Raw genomic sequence first — 25,056 nt, forward strand, 5'->3', positions numbered from 1 at the left:
TTTTCCTGCCCAAAAATGTGTAGGATAGTCCTCTGAAACATGGTTTGTGCTAGAAGAGTAAATAGAACTCTTTCTAGGATGGCTTGGCAGACCTAACTTGGTTTTTCATGCTGAGCTTTCCACTCTGTTCTCTATTTGAGGTTGAACAAGAGACTGCAGCAAGACCGATTTTGGCTGGTAACACTAAACATTCTTCCCCCTTCCCCCTTCCTCTCCAAATGTAGCATGTGCCATATACTGTTTGCATGAGCCATCTGGATTAGTTTTACGAGCAAACTTACTCCATGTCCTACAGGCAGATCTGGAAATTCAGCCTGTATTTGTGCTCATGCCACAGCCCCAGAGGATACTGTCATCTGGCTGATGTGAACCTAGTCTTTTGCGCACATTTTTTTGGAACAGAATAGCATATACCCATTGCAAAAGAACTGGCTAGATGTCCTTTTCAGCTCTTCAAACCTTCCTCCCCTGTCTGCCCATTTAAATCTAACCTCTAGAATTCAGACATAAGCTTTAAAATATGCAGGGAGTAACTGCTTAAAAACTCTCCCCTACTTCCTGGTTCGAATATTACAGATCCTGGCTTAAAAGGCTTAGGTGTGTTATGGCTTAATTCTGTGCTCTTTGAAGGCCCTGGGTCCACTGTTCTTACCCACAAAGCCCCGTATTTCTCCTTCCAGCTAAGTCAAAAGTATACTGTCTCTTCCTCTCTCCTCCCTATTTTTTTTATTTGAATACTTCTGATCTCTGAACATGGCCTCTTCTGGCAGCTGACTGTAAGAGCTGTGTTGCACAGAATTCTACTCCATTTTATTGCTTTTAATTCTTGCTATACAACAGGATGAGACTTTTAAGAAAGAACCTCCTGCTGCTGCAGACCGATCAGCCCAGGTATAGGCTTGGTTAATAGATAAAAGCCTCTCAGAAAACTGCTGTCCTTTTTTTCTGTCCGAAGCCTTGTTCTACTCCCCAGAGTTCTTAAAAATTCAGCAGACCAGATGCTGGGCTTTTTGAAAAGACTGCTTTGATTTTCCTTCCTTTGGGGGCCTTTGAACTTCGGTGTAATTCAGCCAACTATAACTCACATTGCTTGCTGCGTGGCTTCCTTCTAGGGCAGTTGAATGGCTGGCTGTATTTTTCTTCCCTCTCCCTTTTCAAAATGAGCTCTTTTCTATGTGCCTCCACACATGTTTGGGCTTTGCATGCTCTCTGCACAGCCCCTCTGTCTAAGCACTGTCACGAAAAAGCATTTTGAATCTGCAGATATTTGTCTTGTGCCATCTGAGAAGCAATTGAGTTAGTGTGAGCAATTAACCAACTTGAACATTACAGAAGAGTTGTCGTTGAAACTCCTTAAGGCAGGGAGCGTTGTGCCTCTTCAGTTCAAATTAAGTTTATGCATCTGCTTCAAATCATCCTTCTGTTTGCCAAAGGATTGCCCTCCTGCGAATCTCTCTCTCAAATAATAAAACATGCTCAGTTTTCCACAGGGGGCTTCATTTTCATGGAGGCTTGAAAATTGCATGGGTTTTGAGCCTGAATAGCCTTTTAATACAAGTGACTGTTTGTTTGAACACCAGATTTTCAACAGATACACACTTTGGTGTGTTGCTTGTCTGACTTCGCTGCAGCAGTTGCTGTTTGTACAGTAGGACGCTCCCATGCTTGCCTTGATAGAAGCTCTTTCATCCCTGGGGTACAGTAAGAGTAGCACATTCTTGCTAGAAAGAGGCTAATCTGCAAACAAACCTCATTCAGGAGTGTGTGTTGGAGTTAGAGAGCTTGTGGTCTTTGGTACTGAAGGTGCTCGCCCTCAGTAAGTAAGATGATGATCTCTTAAATGAGATCATGCCCTCATCCACAGTTGGTCAGTTCAAGCCAAATAAAGGTAGGGGGTGTTGTGCAATACCATGCTGTATTATCATAGAGCTGCACTGCTTAGACAGCAATGGGCCTTTCAGAATACCAGTATATGGAAAACTGGGATTTTTCTGCAGTATCGCATGTCTCCCATTCCTTTTGTAGCCAGAGTATGTGGGAAGGTATTCCTTTCACCTTCCCCTTGTCAAACTGAAGAACTTTGGAAGAGTTGAAGGGACAGGAATGGTCTTAGCAGAGGCCTCTTTAAAAATGGCAACAGCAAAGCTAAACAACAGCTTGCACTTTTCAGTGGGTGCTCTGCATTCTCCAGTGGAGCTGAATGAGAGTGACAGTTCAAAGCCCTGGTCCAAGGCAAGCTTCCCCAACTTGGCACTCACTAGACCTGTTGGACTACAACTCCCATAATTCCCAGTTCATGAGGCCCTGTGTATGTGAGCTGGGAATTACGGGGTTTCAGTCCAGCACAACTGCAAGGTTCCTGGTAGACAAGGCTGTTCTGAGGCGATCATAAACAGCTTGGGCAACTGATCTGCGGTTGTGTGTTATACTAAGAGCATAAGGTGTGCCCTGCTGAACCAGGCCAAGCTCTTGTCCAGGCTTCCATTCAGACAATGGCAAGCCAGCTCCTCACAGGATCCCACAAGCAGGGCACGAGGGCAACAACGCCCTCCCATTCCCCAGCAACTGATGTTGGAGATGCCGTGCAGCCATCAGACTAGTAGTTACCATGGAAGCTTTGTCTTCCATGAATTTGTCCAACCCCCTTTTTCCAGCTGTCCAGGTTGGCAGCCATCACTGCCTCTTGTGAAAGGGAGATTCATAGTTTACTGGGCACTTTACATGTTTCGAGTAAAGATACATTTCTTTTTATCAGTCCTGAATTGCCCACCAAGCAGCTTCATGGGATGCTCTTGGGCTCTATTAGCATAGAAACAGAGCGAGTCAGAAGGGGTCTCCTGGGCCATCTAGTCTGACCTCTGGATCCAGCCAGCTCCACTCATGACATGCCTACCTATCATGGAAGAAATTTTTCTCTCTAGCCACTTTCCCGAAATCATGAAATCATGCGTATACAGGTGATAATTGTACAATAACTCAGTCAAAACTCAGCCTAGTTCTACAGCAAATAATACTTTGCCATTTGGTATGAGAAGCAGGCTGTTAATTGAGAAGTATACCTGTGCTGTTCCATGGCGTATTTAAACCCCAGTCATTATAACTGTGCTAGTTATAATTGAATTATTAGAGCATTTGCTTTCCATGCAGGTTTCAGATCCTGGCTTCTTCTGGCAGGACTTGGGAAGGTTTTGATCTAAAACCCTCAAGAGGCAGTACAGACAGCACTAAGTGAGGTGGGCCAGTGGTGGGACTCAGTATGTCTTCCTTCCATGAACCTCACTGGGTGACCATGGGTTAGGCCTATATGCTCAGCCTCACTTACTCCACAGGTTTTTTTATGAGGATAGAGTGGAAAAGGGAGAGCCCACAATATGATGCAGCTGCAAGAAGGGCAAATGCTATTTTAGGCTGCTTAATAGAAGTATCACTTCTGAAACCCATTAAGTACTGTTTTCCCTTTATTCAGCACTGCTTAGGCCTCATCTGGAGTACTACATCCAATTCTGGGTATCACAGTTTAAGAAAGATGCAGAAAATCTGGAAAGGTTTCGGAGAAATGCAGCAGGGATGATTCAGGGACTGGAAACAAAGCCCTATAAAGAGAGAGTGATTGAAGTAGGCATGTTCAGCCTTGGGAAGAGAAGACTGTGGGGAGATGGGACAGCATTCTACAAACATTTAGAAGCTGTCGCAAAGAGGAAGGACAAGATCTCGATCATCTGAGTGCGGGACATGGAGTAATGGACTTAAGTTACATGAAGCCAGATTCCATCCAGATATCAGGAAAAAATTTCCAGACTATCAGAGCAGTAAGACAACGAAACCTATTACTCTGGGGAGTTGTGGGCTCTCCCACACTAGACACATTCAAGATGCAACTTGGACAGTCATCTGAGTGGGATGATGTAACTTGGTGTCCTGCACTGTGCAACAGGGTGGGCCTGATGGCCTTCTTGATCCCTTCCAACTCTACTGTTCTATGACTCTGTGAGCCATTGTGGGATGCTGGTAAAAGACTGGGGACCTGGAAGATCTGGGTTCCAGTCCCCACTCAGCCATGTAGTTGCCTGGGTGAATTTAGGCCTGTTACAGGCTCTTAGCCCAACCTACCTCATAGGGCTGCTGTTGTGAGGATAAAACAGAACTATGTACACTTTCTTGGTTTCCTCACAAGAGATAAAATGGCAAGACATACGTGCAGTGTAATGATAGAATGTAATAAGACTGGTGATTGGGACATAAAATAGAAGTTCAAACAAAACATTGTATGCCGCAACAATTCTGCTTTGAAAACCTCTTTGCCACACCTCCAGGCCATCCCCATATAAAATCTTGACATAAAGCAATTTTTCCCCACATCTTGTCCTCAACTCTTAGTTTCAAGGAATGCAGACAGCCACTTCATGTCAATCCCATGTAACAATGATTGGTTCTTACATCCTTTCTTGTGTTGGGTGTAGCTTTTTTGAGCCTGTTGTTTTTCTCTTGTGGTGCAGAGATTGCAAACGCCGCAGCCTCCCCCTGGAGCTAAGCCAAGCGCCCCCGTGAAAGCTGCACCAGCTGCTGCAAAGGGGAAGGAAGTAGCAAGCAAGAGCAGCAGCAGCTCTTCTGACAGTGAGGATGAAAGTGTTTCAGCAGTGCGCAGACTGCCCCTGCCATCCGGTAAGAAGCCCCAGATTGCACAGCCTTCTGCTTCTTTGACTGTGCTTGAGCGGCACACAAGTTGCACACAAGTTGCAGAGAGACTCCCTGAGGGGACGCGCAATGCATCCAAGGGTGAAAGCATGCGAATGGGTGCCTGCTACTCTATAACAGATCAGGAAGACATGAGGATGTTTGTTTCCTTCAGCCTGCATTCTATATTCAGCTCTATGTTCTGCTTGCATTTTGTTTTGGAACATCTTGCTCAGGTGGCAAAAGAACTGTCCTTTCGAGGCAGGGCAAGGGCCGCTCTTTGTTTCCAATTCCTTGTAGTGTTGCTAAGCTCAGACCTGCTTGTGGTGCGTGATGAGCTCTTTGGAGACTGAAAAAAACAAACTGCTTTATTTTTCCTGGGTTATTTGTATCGCAACAAGGTTAACAGGTTTGAAATTCATCTGGAATATTCTGAATGTTGACGGGTTTGATATGAGAGTCCTGATTCAGGGAGGGCAACCGCTTTTGGTCCAGAGGCCAGGTACTGCCTGCTGCCACCCCTGACAGATGACAGCACAGAGGGGGCCCTCACCTGTGAAGCCCCTCCTCCCCCGTGATCTCATCTGTTCTGCCCACTTAAAAGAAAATCTCTGGGCAGAGAGAGGCATGGAGCTCTGTGTCTCTCTCTGCACAGTGAAAGGGGCTGGGTGGGGGCTTGCAGGAGCCAGTTCCTGCAAGCCTTAGCCAAGTTGATCTGCTCCTTCGTTGCTGTGGAAAAATCATTTTCTTCCAGCCTCAAACACCGAGCAATGAAATGAGAGGAGGGATCTCTTGCTTTGACTTCTTAGAATGGATTATCAAAATGCAAATCTTCCCATAAGCTTCATAACAGAAGTATTGGCAGATATGAATCATCTGGCATGTTATAATGCAGTTCAAGACCTCGGTTCTCTCCCCTCTTTCCAACTTCTGAAGAAATACGGCAGCTTGTCAGTCTTCGCAGTGAGGATAGTTGCATTCCACAGCTTAATGCAGTCCCTCCTAGCTGAGTCCAGTGTGTACATTTTAGATGCATCCAGGGCCATTTGGTTGCATGAACAGTTCCACTGAAAGTATTGATACGTGTTACATAGACCTCTTGAACTACAGGAGGTGAAGGCTTGCTCGGTTGCTGCCTCTTTGATATTAGCCCTCAGAACAGCACCAGAGGAATCATTTCTCTGACTTCTACTTTTATTCTGTAGCCCTAACAATGAGTAAAGTCTGCCTAAGCTCATTGATTTCATTTGAATCATGCCAACCTTGGATCATGGCAATTAGTCATGCCAACGTTCTGTAGGATTAGGCTTTAAGTCTAATAACAGTACAGTGGCTTCAGTTTTTGTACCAGGTGAGCCTACATAGGACGCCCCAATGATCAGAAACTGGTCTTCAGAAAAGCGTGTTCCAAAGTGACATTGCCCCGTAGCAGGACCAGAGCATGCTTTTTTTCTGGGATTTGTGTAATAATGAAAAAGGGAAACTTCCGAAGAATGAGCTGTCTGCAAGAATTCTTACTTCTCTGCAAATTGCCTATAAAAGCTACATGGAATGTTAGAGCTAATATCAGAAGTGAGTATTGTAATACTAGTCTGTGTATACTGGACATTTTAATGAGGAGCTCAGTGATGACAGTGAGAGAGAGTGTGAGAGTGTGCACCTCTCTTTGGGGAATACCCTAAACTTCTGCAGGATCCTTTTGTGCAAAAACCTTCAAAGTTGTGTTGCATTTGTGATATTGTTATCTGCCTTGTGCAAGATTGAATGTAACCAGTGAATAGAAATGTGTATCCTGAGATTCTGTATGGAGCTCAGCATAGTATAGATCTCCATTTTTCTCTACAAGACAGAGTCAGGGTTTGGATGAAGGGGAGAGCAAGATTTATTAGTATTAGTTGTTATATTTATATCCCACTATTCCTTCAAGGAGCCCAAGGCAATATTCATCTTCCTCCTTTTCTCCATTTTATGCACAGCTTAGATTAGCAATAAAGCAAGAGAAATCTTCCTGCAGTGAATTTTCTTCATAATTACAGCATGATGGAGTCACTTACTTAAAGGCTTTCGGCTCATAAGGTCTTCCCTGTTGTAGGTTTGGCAGGCTTTGCAGTGTGGAAAATCTTGGGCATCAGCTTGTCTGTCATCAGTTGGTAGTTGCTAATAAAGTCTAGACTTCACAGCTGTAAGCTGGATTCCAACAGAATTCTAGCTTATTGATTGAGAAGTGTAAGGGAAAGTCATTTCTCAGTTCAGAGTCCAGTTATTGTAGCATAATTGTGGAACCACTAATTATAGCTTTCTTCCTTCCAGTTCTTCTCCAACCATACCAGCAAATCGCAGGCAAGTGCTGACCAGACCATTCTTGAAGAGAGCAACAGCCACTTCTAAGAGATGTGCAGGGTCTCTTCTACCTCTTCAGGCACACACAAGCCACTCACTTTCCTTTTCCAGAAACTATTTTTAATTATTGTATCAGCCGCTTGTAGGACAGAAGTGCCCTCACAAGGCAACTCACAAAATACATAAAATATGGCTAATACTCCCCCTCAAAAATTCAGTTGGCAACATAATAATGAATCAAAGTCAAACAGTGCAGTGGGCCGAAAACAAGCCAGATAAAACCATTAAAGCCAATAATGCTCTAAAACCATTTCCATCAAGCAGTCCTGCAAAACTCGAAGGAGAACTCCATGGAAAATAAATGTGTTTCCAGGGCTTTTCTGAAAGACTGCACGGATGAAAAGAAATGGCCTCAGGCTTGTGTGCACATGAGTTTTAGTCCACTGACTGGTTGCCTCGTCTCTTGTGGTTCCCTTCTGCAGCCAAGGCAAATGCTCCAGCCCAGCCAGCAAGTGCCGTGAAGCCCCAGCATCCTGCAGGACCACCTGCGAAGGCCCAGGCGAGCGAAGACAGCAGCCAGGATTCTAGCGATGAGTCTGATTCAGAGGAGGACTCGGTGTTCACTCAGGTAATCAAGGAGAGATCTGTGGAGAGCAAAGATGTATCCATATTGATCAAACTGCTCAGCAAACCGATCCTAAGTCCACAATAGTCCCCTTTTGCATAGCTGAAAGGATGTGCCCGGGACCCTGCATGCCAAACTCTTTAAAAGTGGATGGCCACCTGCTTAGGTTTTGTCTTTTCTCTTGGGGAATGAGGTGCTTGCACAGTTGTTGTCCTGATCAGTCCAGACTATAGGGGGCATAATGCCTATGCCATAGGGTAGGCTTGGCTCTGGGATCACATAGCATAGTGGAGCATAGCAATCGCAGATGGTTCAACTGTTCTGTTTTCATTCTCATCCCCTGCCAACCATACCCGGTCGACATTTTAGATGGCAGAAGTGGCAGGTCTGCTTTCTAGCATGGTTCTTGGGCAGCGTTCCTGCTCAGAAGGTGCTGCTCCGTGGGCATCTCAGAGAGAGAGAAAGAGAGAGATCTGATAGATGCCCTGCTGGAACTACCCAGATAGTTCCTTGTGGTAGATGAATCAGTTGTTTTATTTTGCACAGCTGTCAGATCTAGAACCTAGATATTTTTAAACTTTTTTTAAAAGCATTTTTGTTAATGCAAGCACAGCTTATAAATTACAGCTGAATTTTACACACACACATGGCATAAAATATGCTTTATATTATTGTGCCAGATGTAGGCATATGGAAAACATTCTTGCTAGCATTCTGTGTAAATTTTTCTAAAAATAGAGGAAAGCTTGCAGTTAATGTACAAGATTACTGGGGAAAACTTTGCTTTACTTCCATAATTCTTATTGAAAGATTTAACTTTTTCTTAATCTGGAATGTCTCTGGAAGGAAGAAGAAATGTGGAGAGCTTGAAAGTATTTGTGCAGGGGTACATGTCCTCTGCACCAAGAAAAAGTATAATCTGGCATGCATAGGTTTAGGCCCATCTGCAAGGGTATCTTTAATATTTATCATCTCTTCTCCATTTTACTAATGATGGAAAGAGGCAAAAAGCTAAATTGCCCCTTTAGAATTCTGCTTAGTCTCTTTTTATCCAAATAGATCTCATTGTGCGCTCGCTTGCTCGCTCTTGCACTCACACATTTTCACAAAAGCGGAGGTATGAAGTTTGCTCTTTTACCCAAGTGACAGTTGGGAATTTCTCAGGGTATTGTATTCTGTTCTCAGTACTAGCTTTTGTTCTCTCTCTGATGAACCAAGAATTCAGTATCTGGATCTTGCAACCTTTGATGGGATCGATTGCCCAGGTTATCATAAGACGCAGCGACACCAACCTACTGCAGTTGGGCTGCAGTTGCACAACACAGCAACCCACTGTGGCTTGTCCACTTTGGGTGGTTGCTTAGTACAAACCCAGTCAGAGCCTTCCTGTTTGTGGAATTTCCTCCTTAGGGGAGTCTGCCGTTTTGGTGCCAGGCATATATGTTCTTAATCTTCCAGGTGTTTTAATTTGTGTCTCAAAAAGTTACTGCTATATTCGTATATCATGTTTTGTTTTTGTAAACTGTCTCAGAAGGTGGAATAGCATATGTTTAATAATGAAATCATGGGATGCAGGTGGCACAGTGGTTTAAACTGCTCTGCTGCTGGGCTGGTTGATCAAAAGGTCACAAGTTCGAATCTGTGTAATAGGGTGAGTTCCCGTTGCCTCATCCCAGCTCCTGCCAACCTTGCAGTTTGAAAGCATGCAAATGCAAGTAGATAAAAAGGTACCACTTCGGTGGGAAGGTAACAGAGTTCCGTGCACTTCGGTGTTTAGTCATGCTGGCCACATGACCACGGAGACTGCCTGCAGACAAACACTGGCTCCCTCGGCTAGGAAACAGAGATGAGCACCGCCCCCTAGAGTCAGGCGTGACTAGAGTTTGATGTCAACGGGAAACCTTTACCTTTAATAATGAAATCGGTGTAAAACATGGACCACTGAGGCTGAAAATGTAATCAGCCCTAACAAAAGTTCAGCTTTTCACATTGGAAGCTCGTATCTTAAGCCAAGATAGGCATGAATCACGTATCCTCTGCATCCCTCCCTTTTCAGTACGTTCTGATTACCCAAGGAACTTTTCAAGTAACCATAGTTTCCTGTTAAGTCCAAACCAGGAAACTATGGTTGACAGCTTCAAAACAAGCCAGGATCTAAAATCATGATGTGAAATTGGTGTGAGACCTTGGCTGGTTCTAAACCCAATAACCATTGTTTCCTGATTTGGAGTGAACGAAATCTTCCCAGCACACTGCAGGGCCTGAGGACAGAAAGGGTAGTGCAAGGATGGCGTGTACAGGCCATCCTTGTGCATAGCTCAGCTTATCTGGCTCGGCAATGGTTACCTGAACACAGCCACTGCCTCCATATTCTGTTGTGTTCCACTTGCCATCCTGCAGATACAGCAACCCTCTGTGCAGAATCCCACCACTGGCCAAGGTCCACAATCCAAGGCCTAGAAAACTATGGAAAACAACTGGTGGTGTACGGCATAGTGAGATTTGCTATTAGTGTTCATTTTGATTTGCGTTAGTGGTTTAATTTCCTAGAATCAGCAGCACTTGACTTTCTTTTTTGGTATTCCTGCACATTAGAGCCTCTGTTCCTGACCCAGCCTAATTATATAATAACCTTCCTTTCCCAGAAACCCGCACAAGTGACGCAGAAACCTGTGCCCACTCCTGCGAAAGGCCTGGCTGCAAAGATGGGCAGTGCTGTTTCAGCCAAGGTGGGCAATGCACAGTCAGTGGGAAGAGGGACAGCCAGCCCAGCGAGGCCAGCAGCTGCCTCTCTCCAGAAAGCTGCGGAGAGCTCGGAGACAGACAGCTCTGATTCCTCAGAGAGCAAGGAGGCAGAGAAGCCAGTGAAAGCGGTAGGTAGCAAGGCGTTCTCTGGCTCATATGCGGCATGCGGTATCGGCGGCAGGGCGTCCTGATGGCAGCACAGATCTCGGATCGAAAGGCACCTGGGCTGGTGCGAGTGAGGCCTTTGTATCTTGCGGGGGCGATCAGGCCCAAGTGGTGCCCTCAGTGTACGTGATGCTTGGCAGGGTTCGTCCCACCCGGTGCAGAGAGTGCAGACCCCTGAAACGCAGGCCCTGGCATGGACTTCCCCAATACGGGCAGCAAGCCAGCTGGGATGAGCAGGAGCCCCCAAGCTTGGAGGCTCATGCTCAGCCAGGGCAGGTGGGAGGAGCACCTGCTTTTTTGCCAGTCCTGTTTTGGCTGTCTAGCAATGTTATTTCAGAGTGGGGGAAGGAGGCTGGAGCAGATTCAGCGATTCTGACTGTCCCAGGCTTCTCCCCTCCTCTCCCCACCCCCCCAAAAATGTCCTCCTTTCCTGCTTTCTGAGATTGCTTTTCTAAGAGACCTCTTGGTCTGGGTTTTCCCATGCCAGCTGTGAGGAGGACTCAGCTGGGCATCTGAGCTGTTGTGTGCCCTGCCCAACAAGGCCTCCAGGCCATGGGGTTGCTCTGTGTTCTGTGGGTAGGTACAAACAGTTAAAGAGCTGACTCTCATCCACCTTCCTTCAGTTCATGCCACTTTCCAGCAAATATCTTCTTTGCCTCCTATAAGAGCTTAACTAATAATTATATAAACTAACTGAGCTTCATAATTGAGTCTTGGTGAAGCAGCTGGTGATGGGGATCTGAGGCGTGCTAAGGATTTGCATTGTGTACATGCTCATCTCCTTTTGATGTTGTTTTCTTAGCCAGAGGGACAGCTGTGATTTCTAAGCGTGGTTGGTTTTGAGGCTTCCCTCTGCCTTTGTAATTTTTATTTCTGCTTTCTTATTCTTCCCACAGCCGCCTATTCACCCCTTTTTTAAGCAATTGGCAGATAAAGCAACGGTTTCTTCCAGAAAGGGTGCACAGGCCAACTCCAGTACACCAGGCTCCGTTTCCAGCAAGTGCCAAGGTCCTGCCCTGGTCACACCAGGAAAAGTGGAGCAGAGCCCCTCCAAAAAGGCCAAGCCAAGTCAGGGCCAGGCTCTGCCTGCGAAACCCACCGGGATTTCCACACACACGGAGGATTCGGGAAGCAGCAGTTCCTCAGACAGTGAGGAGGAGGGGGCAGCCGCCGCATTGCCTGCAGCCAAACAGATCCCACAGCCTGGTAAGAGAGAGGAGGCTGAACCCCGGGGAATGTTTCAGTGGCATTTGCGACCCAGTGCAGAGTGCGCGTTAGAACCACAGCTTGGTGCGCACATGAGGCAGCATCACCCACAGGATCAGAGGGTACTTCTGAAGGGCCATAGTTTGCTCAGGGCATGATAACTGGCAAAGTTACTTACCTTCCAAGAAGTAAGTCGCTGCAGTTCCGAACTTCTCAAAGCCACCCAATATTAGCTGAAAGCATTTCTCCACTCTCAACCTGCTTCCCATATCTGGTGTTTAAGTGTGGGCAGGGAGAGATTGGTGCTCTGGGTGTGCTTCAGAGCGCACTTCATGTGTCATGAAGCAGAAACACTGGCATTGAAAGCAGGTGATAGGGCAGAAGCTTAGCTCAGGTTAACCTCTTCCATACTGTCTCGTGTTAAAATGCACTCTTAAGATGCAGCTGTGTCTCAGTGGAAGAAATTCCTTAGCTGTATATTCATATTGCCTTCTGAGAGAGGAGTCATGAGGCCACCAGAGAGAAATTTCATGGCTTACTAACCTCCTTTCCCCTATCTTCCACCCCTATGACTCACAATGAGGTTTTATTTTTTAAAAGCAAGCAAAGTTGCCTTTAGAGAAACCTTTAATGTGGTGAAATTTATTTAGCAGAGGGGATCTTGCAGACTTTGGCATAATTACCCTAGTAAGTACCTTTGGATGCTAGCAGCTAGTAATAACCTGTGAGAATCAGAACAGGTCTAGGGGCAGGGTTGCCTGTGGCAATTTTGGGAGGCCTTGACTGCAGTCTGTGTCTTTCCTACTCCTTGGTACAGGATCCCTTGTCCTAGTTACTCCAGATGCAGATTCCCTATCAACTTTTGCATCTGGCATCACACTAGGTGGCCATAAATCCGTCTCAACTAATAACCTGACATGGTCTGCGGGGACAAGTGTGACATAAGAAAAGATCACACAGTTTGGCTTGATCCTCCACTTTTCCTGTTCTTGATTTCCATAGCAGCTTTTCTGTTGGCACAAAGATCTCAGAAGGTGGCTCCTTTTTCTTAGCAGGCACAGCACAGAAACAAGGAGTGATCAAAGAACCGAAGAGCTCGTCTGATGAGTCCAGTGACGAAGACCAGGACGCCTCGCAGGTATGGCTTCTTGACTAACGAGCTGGCTGCTGAGCAGAGAGCTTCAACCATTGGCACAAGTCGTGTTACGATGCATTATTTATTTAAACTACTAAAATACAACAATGCAAATATAAAAATGCATCATAAAGAATAAAATGAAAAGCAACATAAATTATATATGTTATATAAATATATATACGGGAGGGACAGAGAGAGCACAACTCATGGACCCTTCCACCAGGACCATGGCTGCATAATATTTATTCCTTCATTTCCTCATCCTTACTTACTACTACTACTACTAAATTTCCACTCTTCCATCCAAAATTGCATTGAATAATCCAGAAGTTTAATATCCTTCCCTTTTATTAATACATTTTCCATAGCTACCCCATATATCTTTAAAACCTTTCTCATTTGTCATCCCCTTTTTCACCTTAAGTCCACATGTCAACTTACTTTAACAGCTATATTCCAAATGTCTTTATACTGTTCAGTTAACTGGAGATCCCACTTTTCCAGTTCTTTTCTATTACCAATTTTGCTGCTGTTACCAAATTTGTTATTAATTCTTTAGTGTTCCATTTCTTCTCATAAAATATTAACAGTAATGCTATTTTGGGATCTACTTTACTTTTTAAGTCCAGTGTCTTACTAGTTTACTTTAAAACCATCATCTAGAATTTCTTAATATTTTCACAACCCCCCCACATACGGAGATAGGCACCCATTCGTTGCCCAAATCTCCAACAGGTTGAGAAGGCTTTTGAAATGCATCTGAGAGGCCACAAATTCCCTACCCCTGTAGAGAACCTAGACTTTCTGCAGAATGTCCACTCCTCTTTATTAGACTTGGGCTGGACATTTGTTCTCAGGTCTGCACAAATCCCAGTGTGAGCATGGAAGCACGTCTCAGCTCCCTAAGAGGAGGCTGCTGTGGGCAAGAGCGGAGTGAAATCAGGAGCAGCTGGGGTTCGTCCGGGTGGTTGTCCGTAAGCACATGTACTGCATCCCACTGAGACGTGCTGGGGGAGGGTCTCCTCATCCCTCCTGTTTTGGACCATCTGACTGAGGGAATTGGGCTTGCTTTTAGAAGTGAACACTCCAGTTCCCTTACCTAACACAATCCAGGGTGAGCGCACTTCCGTTCTGATTTGAGTCCAAAGGTAGTGAGTTGGGAGGTCAACATAGCAGAAGCCCTACAGGATCAGACCCAAGGTCCATCCAGTTCACATGGTGGCAAAGCAGCTGCCCACAGGATCCCTCAGGCAGGCTGGGTGCAGGAACTCCTCCTGCCCGGCTCCTCGGCAACTGGTGTGCGCAGGCAGGCCGCCTCTGGTACAGGAGGCAGCCCAGGAGCCATTAGCAGCCTTCTCCACGAATTTGTCCAGTCCCCTTTTAAAGGCATCCAAATTGGGGGCCATTGTACTTCCTTGGATGGATTAATTGGTTTAACTCTGCTGTGTGAAGAAGTACTTCCTTTTATCTGTCCTGCATCTCTCACTAATCCGCTTCGTGGACTTACCTTGTGTTCTGATATTATGGGTGAGGAAGAAAAATGTTGCTCTCTCCACCTTTTCTGCACCAAACATAATTTTAAACAGCTCTGTCATGCTTCCCCTTACCTTTCTTCCAAGCCGAACAATCCCAGTTCTTGTAACCATTCCGCATAGAGGAATTGCTCCAGCCCCTCAGTCATTTTAGTTGCCTTTAGTTGCCTTTCTCTTTTTCCAAACTGATAATGTCTTTTTTCAGCTGCAGCAACCAAAATGGTACACAATATTCTAAGTAAGGTTGGGATGAACCCTGTCAGAATTTATTTATTAGATTTATATTCTACCTTTTTCTTACAAAGAACTCAAATCTTTCTCCTGATGCTTTCAGTCTAATCCCCACAAAAACAGGAATTTAATGAATTTATTCATTGAATACTAACAACAGTCCTTGGGCTGAGAGTCTGCGACAGGCTCAAAGTCCATGGCTGAGCAGGGACTAGAAGCCAGATCTTCTGAGTCCCAGTCCCACAGTCTTAACCACTACACCACACCACCACATGAATCCATCCCTCCAGGCACTCACAGTCTTCCCCTTGTGCTTGACTTAGTCTTGCAAGGCAGGCTGAACAGAGAAGGAAGTCTGTGAACACTCATGGGGGCCCCGTTGTGCTGGAAAGCTGCTTCCACGTCATCTGCAGCCACCCAGATGGCATATGCGGGATCCCACTTGCACTGCAGCCACGTGTGGCTCCTTTCCTGGAGCCCCCCCCCCCCAGCAGCCATCTTCGGCGTCAGTTGCAGCCATTCAAGGGGGCACTGCTTGCTTGCACCGTGCGAATGTCAGGCACACTCAGCAAGAACTCAGACTTGGAGCTGCTGCAGAGTGGACCAGAGTCCAACAAGCCAAGCCCTGGGAATCTTGTGGATTCCCGCCACCAAATGGATCCTTCATACATCCCTAATTCTAGGTCCAATTGCACTGAAAATTTGTCTAAGGGAATATGATGCTGCCCGTTTTATTTTCAGTTCCTTTCATTGTTATGCCCAACACGGACTTTACCTTTTTCACGGCAGCTGTGCCTTGGGCCAACGTTTTCATCAAGCTTTCCCTTTCTTGATCAGTCACTATGGCTCAGCCATAGAGCCTTGGCTATTGGGCAGTATAAAAATGAAATCATTAAATAATACTTGAAGTTGAGAGTTTTCAGTTTACATTTGCTTATACTGAACTTTACACTGAAAACAGGATCCTGGGTTCAGACTTCCATTTCTGATTACTTTTACTTGTTCATGTTAAATGGAGAAGCAAAGCAAGAGCACAACAAACTGCTCTTTCATATGAAACCAGGGTAATGCCGGGTAATGTGCAAGTGTACACATGCACAACACACAAACAGACACACTCACTAAACTCGAATCTCTCATCAGTGTAGGAGAATACATAGACTGTGCAATGTTAGAGGATGGGGAAAAAGTACATGAAAGGAAAGTTTAGTGAGTTAAAGAAAAAATAAGGACATTTTCGTGCACATTTTATATGTAAATTGGGTGCAGACATTAATCATCAGATTAAGTATACAAATATATTTGCAAAGAATATGGTCCACGTAACCATTCCTGCCATACCTTCAGGGCCATGGAGAGGGAGGTGCTCCCCATTGCAAACTTGCTAATGGCACTTTTCTGACCTTCTGTTAACCAGCTAAGTAAGAATAAAGGGGAGATCCAGGGTGAAAACTGCAGGCCAATGAAATAGTGGAACAAGGGGAGCCGTGTCCTGTGTACAGGAACAATTTTTATTCGTAATTTAAGCCATGTTTAAGCTATAAACCCATTTTTATTAGCAATGTATCGTATGTGCTATACATCTGTGATGCATTAAGAATTTCATGCAAGCTTGGGAGCATGCTAATGGCCAGCTGCCTCCCTTATGCATGCTTAACAGGGAGAGAACAAAGAAGTAAATTTACTGAGTGTGTCACGAACCCATAAAACACTCACATAAATGCTCCCTCCCCTCCCCAATGAAAAATGGAAGCATTGGGCGCATTTCTTTATCGTCGCCGTCTTCTTTCTCCAGCTATTCTAATCCCAGCCTACAGGCTGGTTCCCACACAAGGGAGAGCCATGGAGTTGTGCTGGAGCTTCCATGGGCCTTAATGGAAGTGGAATTTGCAGCTTAGTCATGAGGCTCTGTGTCAGCTTCTCAGGCCATCCGAATCCACACCAAGCTTCCCTCAGATTGGTAGCCAGAGTTTAGCAAACAAGATCATTGGTCCGGGAAGCTTGCAGAGAGGAGAGGGGGCAGGGAACAGTTATAGACGTTGGTTTTCACTCTCTAAAGCAGCCTTCCCCAACCTGGTGGTCTTCAGAGGCATTTGGACTGCAATTCCCAGAATTCTCATCCAGTAGGACCATTGAGTGGGAATTCTGGGTGTTGTAGTCCAAACATGTCTGGAAGGCACAAGATTGGGGAAGGCTGCTATAAAGCATTTCTTCTTTAGTATTGCCTATTAGTGTGATTATGCCACTCAAAATGCGCATCACTGTTAGCTCCCCTAATCCCCCAGAATTAGCAACCTGCCCTGCCTTCTCCTGGTTCAATCTCCTCTAATTTTTGACCAGTGCTATATATCTCATTAAAGTTCACCCTATTCTTGGTTTTTGTGTGTCAGCATTGCTGTCAAGTGATGAAAAGCTTATGAGTATGATTCTGATAATTCTTTTAGAAATCACCTGATCCTTCTATAAGAAAGATTGCCTTGAAGTTCTAGAAGAGATGTATTGCTGTATAGCCATCCCTTCCTAACCCCTTCCTTGTATGTGAATTCTTCATTTCCACAGTCCCTCCTGAAAGGTTTGCCTAGTCATTTGAAGATCCCAGCATCAGCTGTGGCAAAGAGCGCTTTCCCTGCATTAGCCAGGCAGGGTTCTGGGAAAACTGGCACTGCTCCTATTGCAAAGCCGTCTGGGAAAGCATCCCCTGCTGATAGCTCAACAAGCAGCAGCAGTGACTCTGAGACAGACGCTGAGCAGCCTGTCAAAGAGAAAGCAGGTGAGTCTCGGCTGAGAAGCCTCGTCGAAGGCCAAAGGGGAAGGGCAGCCACATCGTTCTTTAACTCTACTTCATGGGCACCAGCCTCCACACACCCATCTGCCGGAAGCAACTGCCCACTTGAAAGCTCCCACTCAGCCAAATGTGAGATGCCGCATCGCTTCCCAGCTGGTGGGGATGCTCTTTGTGCACTGTGCTCTCTGGCTGCTTCAGGCTTCGCAGGGGCTTGAAAGCTCCTGTTGCACGGGAAAGAAGCCACATGTGTGTCAGAAACAGGGGCCACCAGATTTGCAGACCCCTCTGTGGATGTGTCCCATAATGGGCTCAGTGAGCCTCTGGGCTTGCAGTTAGAACGGCTGTCGTGACGTAGAAAGTTCAGTGGCCTTCACTGTTTTCCAAATGCCAGTGTCTGCTCTCTGTTCTGCATTCGTAACAAAAGCAGACCTTGAGGTACGTAGCACCTATACTTGCGTGTGTGCAAATGGCTTAGGATGCTCCTCGGCGTAGATGCTTTAATACAGGTGTGAAGAGCCTGCATCCTTCCAAAAGTTGAGCTCCAGCTCCTACTGGGGGTCCACAAATCTGTGGTTCTCTCGTCTTTCTCTCATGCACAAGCCCTCTCCATGTGACTGACCTCAGGGGAGCTCTCAAGCTACTGTGCAATTGAAAGCCAGCATGACAAATGGTGATGGTGTGTGAAAGCTGAAGCCTTGTAGGAAACCTCATCCCTGATTTAGCGTATCTTCTCCAAAAGTGGCACGCACCAAGCACTTTGTTCCGCTTTTCTGTGTTAGGGTTGCCTGAGCAAAACTTTACGGCGTTTAGCCCTTTGGAGCTTGGGTGTCTGGAATGCAAGGCTTCCCGTTCTGCCTGTACTGGTCAGGCCCATCCATTCATGCTAAGATTTGGTAAGGCAGAAGAATGCTTAAAATACCGGCTTGCTCACAGCCCCACCAAGAAGACTTCTGCTGCCACCTGTTGGACATCCCCCAAAATAGCCGTCTATGTTTACCTGAGTGCTGATGTTATGCATCCCTTGGGCAGCTTGTCTGGAGGGAATAACTGATCAGTGTTTGCTTTGCAGATTAGTCCCTGGTGGACCAGGCAAGTGAGGATTTGGCATAGCTTTGTGTCGAGCATTTCTTTCCTGCTGAAATTGTTCCACAGCTTGTTAAAGGAACAAACCAGGATGCTTTGCTGAAGAAAATAGTACAGAAGAACTTTATGTCTGACTGAAAACTGTAGAAAAATGGGGTGCAAAAAACTGTAGTGGACTGGGTCCCTGTTGCTTGCACATCTGCACAGAGGGGACATTAATGGCTGCGGGGGCAGAAAGATTCTGGGGGTCTGGCCTGGATCTGGTGTCATTATATTAACAAACTGGAAAGGCTACACCTCGAGCCGCTCTCTTCACCATAAAAAAAAACCCCCGCATTTCTCTTGTATAACTCTACCCTTTCTCGCCCCCACTCCTTATAACATTTCATTATAAGCTTAGTTACTAATTTGGTGTGTGCTGTGATTTCTCTTTGAGCTGCACTTACAAGCTGGAGGTATTCAATAGAAATAGACTTTCCTGTGGCTGGTAGGATTGTAAATGTGTTGTCCTTTGCACGCTGAAACAAGAGAAAAGGCCTTCCACTCCCAACAGGATCCAGCCAACATAGCTGAGAGTTGTAGGCCTTTTTAAAAACCTATCTAAACACACAAAGATGGTACCCTAAAGAACAGGTGTCACCCTTTGTTTCAACTTGTATCTGCAGGGATCAGCTCATTGCCCTCCTCTGGAATGGAAGCGGTTGTGGCCAAGGCAGGCAAGGAGGCCGTGGCAAGGAAGAGAGGAGCAGGCGTCGTGCCCAGAGCCTCTGCAGCAAAGAAATCTACAGCAAAGGCTGAGAGCAACGGCAAAGCTAAAGGAGCTCCTTCACCCCTGTTGCCCCTGCCACTGTCTTCCAAAGCCTGCCCTGCGGGTGTCAGCTCTGCAGCTGAGGGGGAGGCTCTCACCCACGCTGCTGGTGCAGGAGCCCCGGAGGACGTGCAGGACGCCCCTGTTTCTGCAGCCAGCCTTCCAAAGACAGCCAAGCCACCTAAGGAGAGGGTGAAAGAGAAGCCATCCAAGAAACGGAAACTGGCAGCTGGGGATGCTGCTGCAGGGGAGCCCCAACAGAAGAAGCCAAAAGTGCCAAGTGACCTAGAGAAGCTGGGAAAGAAGAAGAAAGCAAAGAAAAAGTCCAAATCTCCAGGCAGCACTAAAACACCAAAGCAAAAAGAGGGCAAAGAGAAGAAGTCCAGAAAGAGTAAGAGCACCACCCACATGCATGCGCCTGAACTTCATGCTAAGCGATGTCTCTTGCCCTCTTTTGTTTGTTCTGTTCAGGGCACTCTGCTGCCCCCAGGTGGTCTCGGGTGACATTGCTTATTTGCAGCAAAGCTTCATCTGCACTTGCATTAGCAGCTGAAGGGATGTCTTCAGCATTTCAGACAGAAAGTTACTCTGCAGCAGAGCAAGGTCTGCTCTAACCCTAACCCTCCAGAGATAGCTTTGAGTTCCTCAGGAAGTCAGTGGTCGGGCTGGGAATAGTTGTTTCTGTGCTTGGTCCTCGAAATGGGTGGCAGCAAGTAGAGAGTGGAACAGTGCCTCAAGGGAACCTGCTCCATCCCTCTGCCCTGGGGCTTTCTAGTTGGGATCATGATCCAGAGCCAGATACCGGGGCTCCTTTTTCTCTTCGTGCCAAGCCACTGCAAACTTACTATTGTTTTGGATGCAGCTATTCAAGAACTTCCCTTTAACTCATGAGACCAAGCAACAGTCCAAGTTCTATCACTTGTTTTTGGTTGCTTTGCATTTTCTCTTTATTGCAACCTGCTTTGGAAAAGCGGCATTTAAATACTACATGGAAAAGCAAAACTAAGAACAAGCGTAACATATGTTATCTTTTATCTCCATATAAATTGTCCCATGATATCCGCCACCTTCTGCTCCCTGTTGTCTTCCCCAGCAGCAGTTGCAGCCTTGAACAGCCAAACCTTTCCTGTTACAGTAGCAGCCCTGCTTAAAGCAGCATTCTGCAGTTTTGTCCTTTGCAATGCATCTAGGGACAAAACTCCACCACCCTGTGCATAGCAAGGGAGACAGGCAAGCAGGGAGGAGGAAGAGGCTCAACCCTGCTCAAAGGGAACTTGAATAGCCAGAGAGCTAAAAAATTACATATTTTGCCTTCTGGGAAAAGGAGCTTAAACCTGAAATGGGGGCTGCTTTCCCAGCTCCAGGCACGTGCTTCACTGACGACAAAAAACACATTTCAGCAACAAGGGCTGCTGGTGTTTTTCTGTTGCACGAAGCAGTGATTGGGCGGATCATGAATATGTGTGCAGAGGACTCAGCATTAAACATTGCATTTTAACACTGCAAAGGGCTGTTCTTGCAGCGAACAAGTGAGTCACTGAATGTTCTTCACTACTCCATTAAGAGGGAGCACTTGTCTCCGTGCAGCTCCTGCTAAGCCTTTCTTTGTTCCTCTTCCTTGTGTGTTTCTTGCTGGTCATAAGGGCCTCTAGCCTTCCACTCTAGCAAAGGATGGGAAGGGGAGATGGAATGGGTGGGAAAGAAAACTGGGGAAGGCCTCTGATGCAGCAGACAAGCTCTTGCACGGCACATTTGTGGGTTGGATACTCCAGTTCTAGCGAGCTTAATATAATACCCCTTTCCTGTTAGAAAGCATCTCTGTGCTGCTTTCTTGCTCTGCCTCCCTTGATTGGTGTCTGCAAAATGGGGCAGGGTTGATCCAGCAACTGGAGAACAAAGCCCTATTATGAAAACAAACAGGGTGTGCTGCATCTGTGCTTGCACCAGTGCTTCCTTGGCCAGTCAAGGCAAGCTTTCAGCCAGTCCCTTGATGGACCTCATCCATGACTAGAAAACTATATTAATGTATCTTGTGTACAAAAGCAGAAGTGTTCTCTGGGCTTCTTTCGGATTCGGTTCTGCATTCCCCAAGCCAATTCCTAAGATTGGCAAACCCTTACTTAAAGAGGGAAGCAAGATCACGGGAGTCAAATGCCCCCACCGCAGCTCTTCCAGAAAGTTCTCATATCGAGACCATTTCAGTGGCTTTGCAACAAGGAACTGTCTGCATCCATGGGGGACGGACTACCCATTTATGACATGGTGCCCTCCAGATGTACTTTGATTTCAGCCCCCTGGTTGGAGATGTTTATTTCCTTGGTTGCGCACTTTTCTACCAAGATAAAGGCACTTACTGCCAATTACAACCATAGGTAAATAAAAACTTGACTAAAATGCTAAGAGAACACATTCATCAAAAGCACACTGAAAATTGCAACAATAAGATTAAAACAACCATCTGGCTCAGCAGTTCTGCTTCTATGCCAAAGGCCTACTTGAATGAAAAGGTCTGTGTCTGCACAATAAGGGTGGTAGAGAAGAGCTAACTTGGTACTTGTGGAGGGAGAAGGCTGGTTTGCCACCACAGCATCCAGAGCTCTCACTTCGGTCCTGCATTAGAACATATAAAGCTGCAGACCATGGGACCCTCTGGCCCCATATTGACAACACTGACTGGCAGCCATGGCTCTCCATGCTCTGAAGACCAAGCCTGGGGCCTTCAGCATCCGAAGCAGTTGCCCTGACACTGAACCGTGCTCTCCCCTCCCCAAGAATGCGGTCATGGACAAGTATTCTGCAAGCTGCAGGAAGGGAGGGTTGTCTCTCTGGACTACCAGCTCCCAAGTTTTAAAGCTACAACATCCACCACACCAGTCAAACTTTGGGCTAAATGCATCCCATCTTTGCTTTTACTCAGTAAGTGGTGAACGTCCTGACACATTTAAAGAGAGGATCCTGGAGTGCTGTTGGTTCTTAACATGATCCTATTCAAAGCTAGCCAGGTTGGTCCTCTAATGTACAGCTCAAGACTTGCTTCTTGCATCTGACATGCTTTTGTTACGTATGCCATGTTGAGAAGCTCAGATGTATAAGCATAGAGATTGTGGTTCCCTGTTGGTGTCCCCCAAGATGAAATCAGCTGTCCTCTCCTTGTTTGTGGCCACTTCTACATAGAAAGGCATCTTATAATCCAGTGTTGACATGAAGGCTACTGTGAGTTTTTCCCATGCATTTTTGTGCTTCTCTGTTCAAACCCAAACCGCTGCCTCTTTGGAGCCCCGGCAGGAGCAGGCTTGGTGATCTCAAAAATGATTTCTCCCGAGAAGTTCACTGAACTTAAAGATTTCCCCAAACTATAGGGATTGGAAACCGAGGAATGAGAAGATCTCTCTGTTCTTCTTCCCTCCCATGCGCAGCCTTTGGAAAAACACCGCTAGTTTATATATTGCGCCTTTCCCCTGTTTGTGTGTTTATTTAATTTCTATACCACCAGCAGCCAAGCCATCTGTATTTTCACACTGAGGCTTTCCTCCCTTGGTGCCTGCAGTAGAATCAACACCATCTCTTCCTGTTCCTCTCTAGTGGGGCCCGTATTCCCTGGCCTTACCCCTAGCAGCCCACCTAGGAATGCTGACTTGCTCAGCTGCCTGGAAGGGGGGAGCAGATTGTGTGTTCTATTCAGCCTTCAGGGAAGGTGGCACCAAGCAGGAGTTTCACCAGGGACCTGTCACCTGCATTAGTAGATTAATATTTCCATGTTGTTTTCATATATCTAAACCAGAGGTGGGAAACTTCTGGTGGTGGAGGGTGGGGGAAATGGATGTGTCCCTTGAGACATGTGGGAAGCACATACATTGTTCTCAAGAAAATCAAGCTCTCACAACTTTTCCAAAAGTGCAACTATGTTTGAAAACAAGCTGCATGCCCCTTGGGTGCATGTTTTGTGACTGATGATAGCACTGCTTTCTGAAAAGCTGTGATCTGACTTTTTTTCTCCCCTGACCTAAATGTTCTATAGAAAAGAAGAGCAAAAAACTGTCTTCTACTGAAGATGGGTCACAGAAGAAAAAGAAAAAGAAGAAGGTGAGAGGACATTAGAGAAGTTACCACAGTACTTGTCTGATTATTTTTTATATATTACCTTTTTAAATAATTGCAATGTATAGAACCAGCTATTCTCTTTGTGTGAATGTAGTAACATGCTTGATGCATCTTGGCTCCAAATTAAGTTAAAGCTGAAAGTAATTTTGATACCACTTAAGTGAGCCAAAACAAAGTCTTGCAAAGTGAAATCTGCTCTGCGAAAGCCGAAGGGACAGGGAACCTCAATCCCAAGCAGGCTGAGTGGAATGAGTTGGGCAGATGTTTGACTGAACTGCCTTCTAGTGCAATCCTATCCGCATCTAAGCAATACCACCACATTCCATCGGACACATTCCTAGGCAGCTGTTTATTGCAGCCTCGAGTCATGTCATTCGCTTTAAGATGCTCTGGGATGCTTTGCTGTTCTTCCAGACTGAGCTGTGATTGCGACCTGGGAGAATTCAGAACAAGAGTGTCTACTTAAGATACTTGGATGTACGTGAACCCACCCGGGCCTTTCCTGCTACCTGTTCTCAGCAAGACAAGAATCTGGCTGCACATGGCTTTTTCTGTGCTGCATGCCCAGCCTAGTTCTTCCTTGTTCTTGTGGCCTCTCCTGCATTATTTGAAGAGCCCACTCCCCACTTCGGCACCAGGACAACCTCCCCTTCCCTCCCCTCCCCTCCCCTCCCCTTCCCTTCCCTTCCCTTCCCCAGCTAGATAAGTAAAGGCTGAAAGCATGCCATTTGTGCTTGGTTAGTGGAGGATGGGGGGAAATGTCTTGGTTGCTCCCGATGTCTTGGATGCTTTTGGGATGCCATGCCAGGTGGATGGACACAGTGAAGGCACTCATGTTGGTGTTCAGGCCCATTACTTTCACTGTGGAGGAGGAGGGGGTGGAGAGAGGAAAGAGAGAGCACGCTTGCTCGCAGAGGTCATCTGCTGCACTTTCGGGCATGTCCCTTTCTCGGCAGTGGGGGAAGGAGACATCTCTCCCTGCCAACATGGCATTGGTGGAACTTAGGAGAGCAGCAATGCCAGCCATTCAAGCCTGTTTCTTCCTGAAAGGAAGTGAGGAGGAGGAAGGTAGCTGTTGGGAGAGAGGCGATACATCTTTGAGTTAATCGTGGCCTTTTTCAGACAGGCCATGTGGATGGTGGAAGTGCGGATTGCCTTCCTGCCTGTCTTGTGCTGTTTGAAGAGAAGGTGGCTCTGCTGCCTGGCTTAGCTAGCCCTTTTCACCGTCTGGGGCGTTTGGCAGTGGTGCTGGTGCTGAAGGGGAGGATTCCCCAGCTTCCTGTTTTGTGTTGAGGGGAGCCAAAGCACCACTGGCCCCAACTGGCCATTCTCGCTGTGGGGTGAAGGGTGGAGATGGTAGGAGGTTCCCCCCTTGCCTTCCTTCTATGAGCTGCTGCTTGTGGAGGAGCTGCTGGACCCAGGAACCCCGTCTTGGCCACCCCAAGCAGAGCGAGAGCAACAGCAGAGCTGGCTCAAGAGGTTTTGCTCTAGAGAGGAGGCGTGGAACCACATCCCCAGTCCCCTGCCCACACGCACACTTCTCCAGGCAGGCCTGCCTTCCCCACCCAACCCCGTTCCACCCCTCCCCTGCAGCAGAGGAGAGCCCGGGTGCCCTCCCCCCCC

The 25,056-nt window shown here is 46.5% G+C and overlaps 1 protein-coding gene across 2 annotated transcripts in view; it reads left to right on the top strand.

Annotated features, from left to right (window-relative positions):
• Window positions 1–24,103, top strand: part of TCOF1 (treacle ribosome biogenesis factor 1) — a 55,356-nt gene extending 31,253 nt beyond the window's left edge. Inside the window, exons 11-18 of one of the 2 annotated variants that reach the window (XM_044454474.1) lie at window positions 4,497–4,662; window positions 7,497–7,642; window positions 10,285–10,512; window positions 11,446–11,755; window positions 12,811–12,893; window positions 17,216–17,426; window positions 19,190–19,723; window positions 23,351–24,103. In XM_044454474.1, coding sequence (XP_044310409.1) covers window positions 4,497–4,662; window positions 7,497–7,642; window positions 10,285–10,512; window positions 11,446–11,755; window positions 12,811–12,893; window positions 17,216–17,426; window positions 19,190–19,723; window positions 23,351–23,430 — 1,758 coding nt within the window. In that variant the 3' untranslated portion in view covers window positions 23,431–24,103. Of the gene's footprint in view, window positions 1–4,496; window positions 4,663–7,496; window positions 7,643–10,284; window positions 10,513–11,445; window positions 11,756–12,807; window positions 12,894–17,215; window positions 17,427–19,189; window positions 19,724–23,350 lie in introns of both variants that reach the window. The other variant, XM_044454473.1, reaches the window with a different exon arrangement.
• The last annotated feature ends 953 nt before the right edge of the window (window positions 24,104–25,056 follow it).

The sequence above is a fragment of the Varanus komodoensis genome, unplaced genomic scaffold (genome assembly GCF_004798865.1).
Source record: "Varanus komodoensis strain SLA01 unplaced genomic scaffold, ASM479886v1 scaffold7_3, whole genome shotgun sequence".
Lineage (NCBI taxonomy): Eukaryota > Metazoa > Chordata > Lepidosauria > Squamata > Varanidae > Varanus > Varanus komodoensis.